This window comes from Patagioenas fasciata, chromosome 1 (assembly GCF_037038585.1).
Source record: "Patagioenas fasciata isolate bPatFas1 chromosome 1, bPatFas1.hap1, whole genome shotgun sequence".
Taxonomy (NCBI): Eukaryota; Metazoa; Chordata; class Aves; order Columbiformes; family Columbidae; genus Patagioenas; species Patagioenas fasciata.
The window spans coordinates 5,386,912-5,399,225 of NC_092520.1; the positions used below are offsets into that span (position 1 = coordinate 5,386,912).

The window sequence follows — 12,314 nt, forward strand, 5'->3', positions numbered from 1 at the left end:
CTGCTTCCTTTCTCCGGAGCAAAGATGGTTAACACAGTTTTGCTGCTCAACATCTTATCTGTGAGGCTGAAGAACATTCTCTCCTCTTTCTCTTCATTTTTCTTACACACTCTGTTGCTAACAGAGGAGTCTACAAACGCAACAGAGCCCATATTTAGCCTATGGAATATCAGCCTCTTCTCAAGGCTTTGTCAAATGCCATCAACTCTACTTCTAGGACTTATCACAGAAGATCATTTCTTTGGTCTTTTAAACCTTCAAACTTATTCTTCAAGCACATGACAGAGCACTCAGTGTGGGGTGAGACAGGACTACTCCCAGGTAGTGAGTGTTTACAGCCGTGAATTAGAGGTTATTTTCTGCCAAAGAGAAGCAACAATCACTTTTTTCAACTTGTTTTAAGGATCGTAGCTTTTTACCCAGATTGTTAAAGCTCTGTCACACACTGGTTTTCCTTGACTGATATTGGATGATCGTCTGCTCTCTGTTACTTGCTACAACTCCTTTAAAGTTAATGGGTTTTGTGTTTGAAAGTGTAAATAAAGTGGATCTGGGTGTGAAACTGAAGCACTATCTTTGACAGAGATGCCACCTGTGTGTGGAGAGGGGACTGCTCTCCTGGACACCTTTTTCCTAACCTGAGTGGAGATAACATTTCATCAGATCTCTGCCTGCCTGACCCCTGCTTAACTTGTTATTATTTATCTGAATGACCTCTAGATTTAAGAGGCACATACGCCCTGTAATTTGGTAACCCCCTCCCTCGAGGTGTGATTAGGCTGGGATCTGATGAAAAAGATTTTGACTTCAGCTCCCATCACGCCGAGGAATTTCTGGCTGCAGGGATCCTGATAAGCAGAGACTCGATACCACAGCACGGGAACCGGCTTCTGATGAGCCCAGGAAGGGTGAAACCCCCCACAGTGTGAACAGCCCCACTGCGGTCAGTGAGAGCAGCAGTAAGGACTTGGGGGTGCTGGTGGGTAGAAGATTGGCCATGAGCTGGCAATGCCCAGAAATCCACCCGTGTCCCGGGCTGCATCCCCAGCAGCGTGAGCAACAGGTGGAGGGAGGGGATTCTGCCCCTCTGCTCCGCTCTGGTGAGACCCCCCTGCAGTGCTGGTCCAGCTCTGGGTCCTCAGCACAGGACACACATGGAGCTGCTGGAGAGGGGCCAGAGGAGCCACAGGAATGATGCGAGGCTGGAACAGCTCTGCTGGGAGGACAGGCTGAGCGAGTTGGGGTGTTCAGCCTGGAGAAGAGAAGCTCCCGGGGAGACCTTATTGTGACCCTTCTGTACTTAAAAGGGGCCTGTAAGAAAGATGGGGACAGACTTTTTAGTGGGGCCTGTTGTGATAGGACAAGGGGTGATGGTTTTAAACTAAAGAAGGGGACATTCAGGTTGGACATGAAGAATGATTTTTTTTACGCTGAGGGTGGTGAGGCCTTGTCCCAGGTTGCCCAGAGAGGTGGTGGATGAACCATCCCTGGAGACATCCCAGGCCAGGCTGGACGGGGCTCTGAGCAACCTGAGCTGGTGAAGATGTCCCTGCTCATGGCAGGGGTGGCACTGGATGAACTTTGAAGGTCCCTTCCAACCTAAACTGTTCTCTGATTCTACGTGGTGCCTCAGCTTTGAGAGATGCTGTTCTGAGCAGAATGTGACTCAAAGAGCAGGGGTCACCAACCAAAAATAGGGATCCGTGAGATGATATCTGAAATAGCTCAGAGAGACGATGCCCTAAATCTGTTTCTCTCCGCTGATGGTACCTACAGTAACTAAGTAGCTCAGATGTTTGACTGCTGGAGTGTAATGAAAGGCCTTTCCATTGCCTACATTCATGTGCATATGAAGACAAATCAGACAAATTCAGCAGTAGCCCTGAAAGCCATGGTCAAATAACCCACCTTTGTCTGGCCCTTAGCATGTACCACTCCAGAATCTGATAGGCCCCAAAAGAAGAAGCCATAGTGTTTTTACATATGCTTCATGCTCTTTCAAGAGACTGTTCAGCTCTACATTTCTTCAGTGCTCTTGGTGACGACGTTTGTGGTGACAAAGTGGCTGCACCGAATATGGGTTCAATTTGTGCTCCCTAAAGACATGTGCCTGGTGTCATTTTAATTGTCTTTGGATATCTGAGAAATCGAAAGGCAGCTGTCACACACAAAGCTCTACTAGAGATCCAAGTTATTGTGAAAGGGAAGCCAGAAGACAGCTGGGGGACTTTAGGGTGTCCCAGACGGTGCTGGACATAAGGCAACAGGCATTAAGTTGGAACATGAAAAATTTTGATTAGATGTTAGGTGAAAAACGTTTACTGTAAGGATTGTCATATACCAAAAAATGTTGCCCTTGGAGGTGCTGAGAAGTTGACTGGAGCAACTTAATGTAATTAGTCCTGCTCTGAGCAGGGGGTTGAACTAGACCACTGCTGGATGTCCCTTCCAACCTAAATTACTCTATGGATGTTCTTCAAATGTCTCCAGCTCTCCTGCTATAAGGATCAGCATAACAACTAGGGAACAGGACCAGAATCAGCCTTTCTTTACCAGTCTGTGCAACTACATTTAAATCCCTCTGCTAAACAAGGAACTCAGGGTTCAAAGCAGAAGTGCCCCATCACTGCTGATATCCCTACCATCTGAGAGGATGAAATTCTAGATTTGCACCCACAAGTACAGCACAAGCTGTCCATAAATGTGTATAATAATCAAGCTGAAAAGGTAAACATGCACCTGTTCCGCTTTGCAGTTGAGAAGAGTCCTAGCAGTAACGTAACAAAATCAAAGCAGTAGCACAGAGTATGACATGGGTTATCTGTAAAGTGCAATGCACAACATGTACATGTATTTTTTTAGTGTACAAAGAGCAAAATCAACACTCATTTGTGGGCTCTGACACATGAATAAGCTGTCACAAGGCAGTATGGTACAACTTATCTGCTGGTTTGCACTAGCTGTGCACACCACTGCTCCACACAAGATCACCCAATGCAAGTTAGCAGCTGATGTCAACTAACTCGTAAACAGGTTGATGCCTTTTGTCTCTCCTGTCTACATCTGCTGTCCCACATGCTCACAAGGTGACAAACGGCTCCTTTCAAGGAGCACCTCCAGTTACAAAGTTAGCACCTTGAACCAGCAGATAGGAGGAGATGGTGTTCCACCAACCTGCTCTGAGTCTTCTCATGTGTTTTTTTGATGTTATACAGATGTGGTCTACCTTCTACGCTGGGCTGCATTACTCCTCCACCCCTCTCTCTCTTTCTGAAAACTTCACAGGTTTTTTTGTTGGTTGTTTTTTCCATCAGAACTGGGATTATCCTTGGGTCTACTTAACATATTTTTACACATTTCACGTGATGAACTTTATTGCTGCCCTGTGTCAGCTGTAAATAGGAAAGACGACTACAGTGATATTCAGTTTCATGCGAGGCAAAAAGGGACCTTTGTTTTATAGTGTGCACTCTTTGTACGCTTCCCCAAGTTTTTTCCATCTTTTCTAAAGAGATAATTTGGTCCATTTGCCCTGCCAGATGTGCAGAAGTATTTTAAATATTCAATCAGAATCCCAGTTGCTGTGAAGCAGATAATCACAGTCTTGGCTTGGCTATTTTTGTACTTTTTTTTAACTGTACTGTTATTGTGAATATGATAAAACAGAGGCTTGCAAAATGCAGTCTCCACTTCACAGTCTGGGTCCTGGCCCAGACTTGTGGTTTACAAAGCCTTTCGCTGAGTGACAACAAAACAAATTATGCAGTCTCCCTTATGCCTTAAATTTAATATCTCATCTCCTGCCCTCTAATTCAAACCTTCACACTGCACCAGGCTTTCCTTTGTAATGAGATAACTCTGAATATTAAGTCTGCATTACGCAGGGCTATTACTCACATGCCTGACATCATTATATATGGAACTGTAATCAATAAAACATGGTTTGAGAGGGATTGGATGGCTTGTGGGCATGGGGATCAGTCACCAAAGCCTCTAAGTTTCTGCAAAACATTCATCCCAAGTCAGTAGTGACCTACCAGACAGCCTTGCTGGAAACCTCAGGCACTGAGGCCAAAGTTTGAATGCTCGGTGGCATTTGCTGTTTGGGGTGGTCCCCTCGTGTCACTGCTGAGCCATCCGTCTGGGTGACAGGATGATCACGTAACCTCTGCCTGCCCTCTGGTGTATGGACTTGACTTAAGGACAAACAAACCCCCCTCCTCAGCCCCGGCACCCCAAATCCAAACCCATTCCATAGGAATTCAAATCCACCCTGGCCGAGTCAGCCTGGCAGACATCGCTGTCTGTTCTCCACCAGCTGTCAAAAAACCAATCTGCCATGCAGAACCAAGCCCAGCTGACTCTTCGCTGGGTTTGTAGGCTCCGCAGAGCCTGACGTGCCACATGCGCTCATGTCCTACCTCCGTCGTTGTCTTTCCCGTCGCCGCACGCCGTCTCCATGGAAGTGTCGCAGCCCGCTCCCCTCCAGCCCAGCTGGCAGACGCAGTGCCAGCCGTTCATGTCCAGGGTGCATCTGCCGTTGCCGTTACACAAGCCAGGGCATCCCTCTGCAAGGCAAGCAGCCACACGGTCAAACGCACTGGAAAGACAAAGCAACGCAGCCTTGAAAGAGGCTAATTAAATGGCTTTTATTTGTTTTTGCTTTGCCTTCAGTTTATTTCTCTGCTCTCACTTGGTGTCTTCCCACCTGGAGAGAAGTGTCCCAGTTTGGCATCAGAACAGTGGTGACCACTCCATGGGGCACTGTCTCCCAGAAGGTCCTCACAGGACAACCCCAGCTATTGAATAATAAAATCACAGAATAGTTTAGGTTGGAATGGAGCTTCAAAGCTCATCCAGTGCCACCCGTGCCATGAGCAGGGACATCTTCACCAGCTCAGGTTGCTCAGAGCCCCGTCCAGCCTGGCCTGGGATGTCTCCAGGGATGGTTCATCCACCACCTCTCTGCCCAACCTGGGCCAGGCTCTCACCACCCTCAGGGTAAAAAATTCCTTCCTCATGTCTGGCCTGAATCTCCCATCCTTTAGTTTAAAACCATCACCCCTTGTCCTATCACAACAGGCCCTGCTAAAAAGTCTGTCCCCGTCTTTCTTACAGGCCCCTTTTAAGTCTGGAAAGGCCATACTAAGGTCTCCCCGGAGCTTCTCTTCTCCAGCCGAACACCCCAGCTCTCTCAGCCTGTCCTCCCAGCAGAGCTGTTCCAGCCTCGCATCATTCCTGGGGCTCCTCTGGCCCCTCTCCAGCAGGTCCATGTGTGTCCTGTGCTGAGGGCTAAGTTTGTATGTTAGAAAATATTTGGTGAACAACTAATTTCTCTACTGTAGTCATTTTGGCTGGGATTAATCTGATCAGGTTACAGTTCATCTATAATGGAGATAACTTCAACTGTCTCTGTAGTCAGCAGAGAACTGTCCCATGGGATGAATCCCCTCCTGTGTGTTAGATGCCCATCGTAATGAGCTGAAAAACCCCCTGGAAACACCCATTTCTTCCCTTTGACTAGAGAGAGAGTCCAGCACAGAGGCAGGCCTTTCTTTTACAGGTGATAAAACTCAGGGAGGATGAACACCAAGCTCCTCGTCTCTCACTAGGGTTTGATTTTCTCATCTGGTGACCTCTTGCCGAGATCTCCATCCTTTTATTCCGTCCCCCAAGACAATAGCAGAGTAATTTCCACAGTAAGCAGCGGTGTGAGCGAGGCTGCTCAGCTCACATGGTTCTGGGGGCTTTTTACCTGCAGAGCTCAAAAATCTTTACCGAGAAGCAGTCAGAAATGTAAGACACATTTTACAGCTTAGGAAACTGAAGTACAAGGGACTGAAGTGACTGTCAAGGTCACTCAGCAGGACTGATTATACCAGGAGAACAATTCAGTCTTCCTGAGCCCTGTTTTAAAGCTCTCTCTATTTATACATCTGTTATGCAGTCCTGCCATATAGTTTTGGGTTTTTTCAGGCCCTCGGCTTTGCAAGACAGGTTTGTGTGTGACAATGTGCGAACAACACAGACTGAGAATCGTAGAATCAGAGAATCACTTTGGTTGGGAAAGACCCTCAAGATCAGCGAGTCCAACTGTTAACTCAACACTGGCACTAAACCATGTCCCTGAGAACATCATGTACGTGTCTGTTCAACCCCTCCAGGGATGGTGACTCCACCACTGCCCTGGGCAGCCTGTTCCAATGCCTGACAACTCTTTCCGGGAAGAAGTTGCTCCCAATATTGAATCTAAACCTCCCCTGGTGCAACTTGAGGCCATTTCCTCTCGTCCTATCACTTGTCACCTGGGAGAAGAGACCAACACCCTCCATGTTACAATCTCCTTTCAGGCAGCTGTAGAGAGCAAGAAGGTCTCCCCTCAGGTCTTATCCTGTCCTAAAGGGTGACAACATGATGGCAAAGTGACCTGAAAGGTCTGTGTCATTGCAACGTCTGGTTGACCACATCATGCACGAGTGGTTGCTGAAGAAATGTTGAGACAGCATGTGGAGCACGTCACATCATCGTGTGTCCTGCGCTGGGGAAAGATCATTCAGAAATGCCTTTTAACTAAAGAACTTTTTAATGGTGAATTTAACCTATTTTCTAGGATTGTTTTTCTAACAATTTAGAGGTTTACAGGGGCCAAAAAGGAAAAAAAAAAAAGCAACAAAGGGAGGTAAGGAAAAGTGCTTTAAAAGGATCTTAAATAAATTTTTCATTTACAGACGTATTTGTTATATTTCAGTCTTTTAAAATCTGTATTCTGAGGGGGGCATATAATGTGTGAGCATGTTTGTGTATGTGTATTTTGTGTATTTTGTTATTTACACACTATATTAGGATTTTTATAGTACAGAAGACTTATTTATAGGCAAGAGTACTTGAAATTCTCCATTTTAATAACCGGCCTTCAATTACTTACAACAGTGTCAAATTTTTAACCATTTATTCTGTTTTTTTTCCATTCTAGAGCTGGTTTATGTTTGTTCCCTTTGCTTAATTTCAGTATAAGCAGAAAGCATTTGGAGAATGAGAGAAGTGCATTGTTAACCTGCTAAACTTACTTAGCTAGGCAGGGAATCCCACTTTAGAGTAGATGAATTCACTTTGGATGGGACCATCCTGACTGTAGAGATACAACTTTTAATCCATTTTTATAAATCTGCCTAAATTTGTCCAGGTGAAAAACCTTTGAAGAAATTTTTGTGTGTGTTCTGCATGGTTCTGTTAGAGCTTGGTTGGGGCATCTACATTGAGTTCACCTCATGTTATTACTACTTAAAGTCTCAGATGGGTTTTACCATCCTAAGAAGTTCTCTTCCATCCTGCAGTTGTGGAGGACGAGAAGAGACTCCTTGCAAAGGTGCTGTACCAAAAAGAGTTGGGTCATGGGAAGCTGAAGACACCACTGTAGAAGGATGAGAGAAGAAGGGTTGGATACCACTAGATTTTTAACCCAACAAGTAGTGTTTAATTCCTGGAGCAAACTCTTGTTTTCTGCAATGGGAAGAAGACAGATTTTAGTGGTTTTCGCTGGGAGCTAAAGACAAAAAGTGTCATGGGTTTGGTTCCAAGCCATGTAGGAACAAATCTGAATCCTGGAAATGGTTTAAGTTAGGCTTATGAGGCTTCACATGATGAAAATTCAGAGGGAAAAGAAGGATTCCATTTTATCAGTTTTGTTTTGATATTTTGCATTACATAATATTTGGAACTAAGACCTCAAAGCAAATATCTAACATTATTAGACAGCAAAGATACTGTAGTGATTGATCATTTGCTCTGAGACTGAGAAAAGCAAATGAACTTCAGATGCCTCATGTGAAGAGTGTCTGTCAAATATAAGGAAAAACTAACGTAACTGTAAAAATCAGGAGCTCATATGGAACTGCATGTGCTCTGCTCTCCCAGGCTTAGGAAAGGGGGAATTCAGTATGGCAGAAAATATCTGATATAATTTGGATGAGGCACCTTCTGCATCTGAGGAAATGAGAAGAGCTTGACTTGTCTACTCTAGCACAGCAAAGGCTGAAAACTTTATGATTGTTTTCCACAAATTCGTGAAACAGATGAACAGTGAGAAGGGAAAACAGCCATTTAAGCTAAAGGGAATAATGCTGACATAAGAACAAACAGACATAAACCAAGCACGAATAAATTCTTGCTGTAAATTAGAAAGAAAATGAAAATCATTTGCCAGGATCAAATGAATTAAGTTTTGGAGTAGCCTCCCAGTATGAGTATTAAGGAAATGAAGTCTTGCTTATCTACCCAAAGAGCTTGGTAAATTTAGATAAAGTTTTACACAATGTGCTTGCCCTTGACAGTAGAAGACTGGACTCTACCTGAGGAGACTCCTTTCAGCCCTATGTCTTTGAATTTCACATGCAATTCATTGTCTGTATGAAATGTGTATTCGAATGGATTTTCAGGTTTTCCCCTGAATCTTTTTGATCCAGAGAAACTAAGTCAAGTGCCTCAGAAAGCAGACAGAAGAAAAGCATCAGTCAGGAAAGGACAGACAGAAAAAAGTATTTAATGATATTATGCCTTCCCGCAGCATCTATTCCTCTTCTTGATTATTAAGGGAATCCAGGGTGATCACCAGATGAAAGATAAGCATCTGGGCTGTAGACACTTAAAGTAGGATAACTTCCACCTGTAATTTCATACTCCACTGTCTGGGCATCTTTCAAGTCTAGAAAGTAAGTTCATCCCTTCCCACCAAGGGGAGAGTCAACTCCAGTTCCTGGTAAGATAAAACCCTTCGAAGGAATGAGAGAGAACAGTTTCCTAATGAGATAAACTCTTCTTCACAGATTCATGGACATGAAAGTTTTCAGATATTAACCATCACATTACAAGGTACAGCAAACTATCAGTGCTGTTAGGATTAAATTGCAGCTCTGTGTCAGGGGTCTGGTAGGAGAGCAGGCAGTTATCAGATATTAGAAAGGAAACCGCTGACAGAAAACAGAACAATTAAAGAGCAGCTGTCAAAGGACTTGTACCTTCAGAAAATCAGAAGATGACATGGATGTGTAGGCCAATATATCTAGAAGAACGGACCTATAAGTACTACAATTTCTAAACTGTTTCGCTGCATGAAGACTTGACCATCACTAACACCACAGAGACAGGAACACACAGTATTGCCCATTCCACTAACGGTGCACTTCAAAGCACTTGACAAAAAGACGATAAAAATAAACTTTATCCTCTCGTCTCCCCCATGCTGGGGAATAAAGCAAAAAGATCATCTTGACTCCAAAGTGCTTCTGAATATCAACACAGCAGGACAGCTTAATCCCCACAGATTTACACCACCATAACCTTGCAGCTCTGATTTCTCTTTGCTAGAGTCACCAATGGTCCATTGATCTTGTTTATGTTTGTTAACAGTATTTGGGTGACAAAGAGAATTAAATATATGAATACAGCTTTTGGAGGCTGGGGAAACACACCACTTTATGTGAGTTTCCAGCTGAGGCACATGAAAGCTCTGCTGAAAGATGATGGTGCTCTGGGACGTTCAAGAGAAGAAAAGAGTATCAGAGTCATAGAATCATAGAATTGTAGAATAGTTTTGGTTGGAAGGGACCTTAAAGACCATGCAGTCCAACCCAACTGCCATGGGCAGGGACACCTTCCACTAGACCAGGTGGCTCAAAGCCCCATCCAACCTGACCCTGAATGTTTCCAGGGACGGGGAATCCACAGCTTCTTTGGGCCACCTGTTCCAGTACTCTACCACCTCCATTTGGAAGAATATCTTCCCTATATCTAATCTGACTCTCCCCTCTTTTAGTTTAAAACCATCACCCCTTGTCCCATCACTACGGGACCTACTAAAAAGTCTGTCCCCATCTTTCTCATAATCTCTCTTTAAGTATTGAAAGGCCACAGTAAATTCCCTCTGTAGCCTTCTCTTCTCCAAGCTGAATAAGCCAAACTCTCTCAGCTTGGGGTCAACGGAGACTGTCATCAGAGTAGGAAATTACCCTTCCATTTTAAGATTGTTGGTAGAATAATCTGCTCTTAATGATCTGCACAGTTAAGGCCTTCTCTAATTCATCCAGCTCTAAACAATGTTCAGTGGGATTTCTCTTTAAGCCAAGCCTCATTGCCACGTGAAATTGGACTTAAAAGGTGATCATCTATCCTCCATTGTCAGTAGGAAAACACTGATGGATGTTCTAGCAAGTCCCAGTAGATAGGGATTGAGCTCTGAAATGGGGAGGACATGGCTGAATGCAAGATGTGAGGATGCAAACACCTGGAGCTTGAAAGAACGATCAGTAGGTGACCTGCAGAAGTTCTGTAGGACTGAAGAGGAGGAACAAAGCATCAGCTGATCCCTGCAAAGTATTAGAAACCCAGTAAAATGTCCTGAAAACCACTCAACTCTTAAACTGCTACCGCGATATTTTGCGGTGGTGGGAATCCAGAAACCTTTAATCAGATGTATCCTCTAAAATGAAGATTAAAATGTTACTTGTCAGAGCTCCTGTTGCTTATAACTGAACAAACGAGGTCATTGACTGTGGTCAGACCTTGGGTTCTCACCACTTCTCAGACTTCAGGAGCAGACCAGAGAAGTCACCTTGCAGCCATCCCTGAATTCAAGAGTTGTTCAGCATCTTTATAGTTCCGACAAGTTGTTTATATGCCTCACTACAGTGGTAGTGTGGTTATTTTTTAAGAGTGAGAATTGATAACTAACAATAGAAATTAATTATGTTGATGGTCATCAGCACCAATGGCATTCTGGATGGAGAATGTCTCTCTAAAATCAGCACCTCTTTAACAGTAGGCACTTCTTTACATTTCAAACATTACCAGTGTTAATTAGGCCTTCGTTTAGAAGACTCCACTCCAATTCAAGTTAGAGCTTCTTGTTTTAATCATGCTGATGTTTGCTACTGAAATTTTTCCTCCAATTTAGAAACAATTCTGCATCTTCTCTGACTTAGTGGTTTGTTGTAAAGCTGCAGGAAAGATTCAGCAGTAAATCAGGTTCACCCTTGGCAACACAGGATTACTGGGAAGGGATTCTGACCAGAAAGATGTTAATAATTAAGAAAGCCAAAAGGGCACGGGTAATGTAGTTTTGAAAAATGCACATCGTGCACTTAGCCAAGTAAAAAAAATGTACTTCTAATGTTTCGGCTATCGCTAATCTTTCCAAATGAGGCCATGCATGGTAAGAGAATCTTTTATTCTTCGTATGTTGTTTAACCTGCTACCCACTGAAATATTCACTGAATATAATGTGTCTCTACTTTGGAGCACAAAGGTGAGTCAAAAGACTATCCAGAGGGAAAACAGCAGCTACAGAAGACTTAGTAAAAAAAACCTGGGCTACTGAATGGGCAAATTAGTACTGAAGGTCCCTGGAGCCAGGCTGAGCAGGCTGATTTCCCATCTTTTCTATTCCCTTGCTGCTTATCTGCTACCTTTTGATCCAGCCTTCTCCAATATATGTTGAGATGAAAAGGAAGAGCCCTGGGGCTTTGAAATGCAAAACATGGAGATGTTGAACATGAACAGGAGCTTCTGATCGCACTCCGTAGTGACGGCCCAGATCTTCCTCTAAAGATGTCACCACTATTGCTTTGTAAAGACACAAGTGACCCTCTTTCCTTGATCTAAGAAGGAAAATACACCTTTTTCTCCCAATTTAAACAAATACTGATGCTAAGCAATGAGAGAAAACTAAGTACCACTGAACAATCCACTGATCTACAAACAGGGGTCCAAGGACAGCTACCAGTTGCTGCATCACACACAAGACAAATGTCTCCTTATTATGGACATTTCCTTATCATTAACATTTGTTCATCTGTTCGAAGTTTTTTCCATCTGTGATTGTACCCAAACCTGCCTTTAAATCTCAACAGAAACAAGAGAGAAACACTCGACTGTAAATTCATCCAGAGAAGTGAAGTCATAGGGCAACTGTATTTCTTATCCCATCACAAGCACCCTTCATTTTAACTGTTCACCAGGCAAATTTTTTGTCATCTCTGTCCTTCTTGATCAGCCTCTCCCAGCTGTTATTTCTGATTGCTCACAACCTGAAAAGGAGGGTAATGCTACAGAAGAAACTGATTTGTTCAACCTGATTTTTTGGTTTGTTTAACCAGCAAACATATGATGCTGCGCGGTGTCAGCGCTGTGCTCCTGTTAGCGTCAAGTCAGCCATGTAGAAAGTTATTTGTGTCCAACTCAATCATATTTATTGTCAGGCTGTTGTATTTAACTAGATGTGTGCTATTTCAATATTTCCAAAAAGCCAAGTGCATTGTGGA

General features: G+C 43.7%; 1 protein-coding gene across 12 annotated transcripts in view; it reads right to left on the minus strand.

Moving 5' to 3' along the window:
- TENM4 (teneurin transmembrane protein 4) overlaps positions 1 to 12,314 on the minus strand; it is a 1,673,798-nt gene that overhangs the window by 116,610 nt on the left and 1,544,874 nt on the right. For all 12 annotated transcript variants that reach the window (XM_071817725.1, XM_071817645.1, XM_071817681.1 and 9 more), the window contains one exon: positions 4,422 to 4,568. In XM_071817725.1, the coding sequence (XP_071673826.1) occupies positions 4,422 to 4,568 (147 nt within the window). The remainder of the gene's footprint in view (positions 1 to 4,421; positions 4,569 to 12,314) is intronic.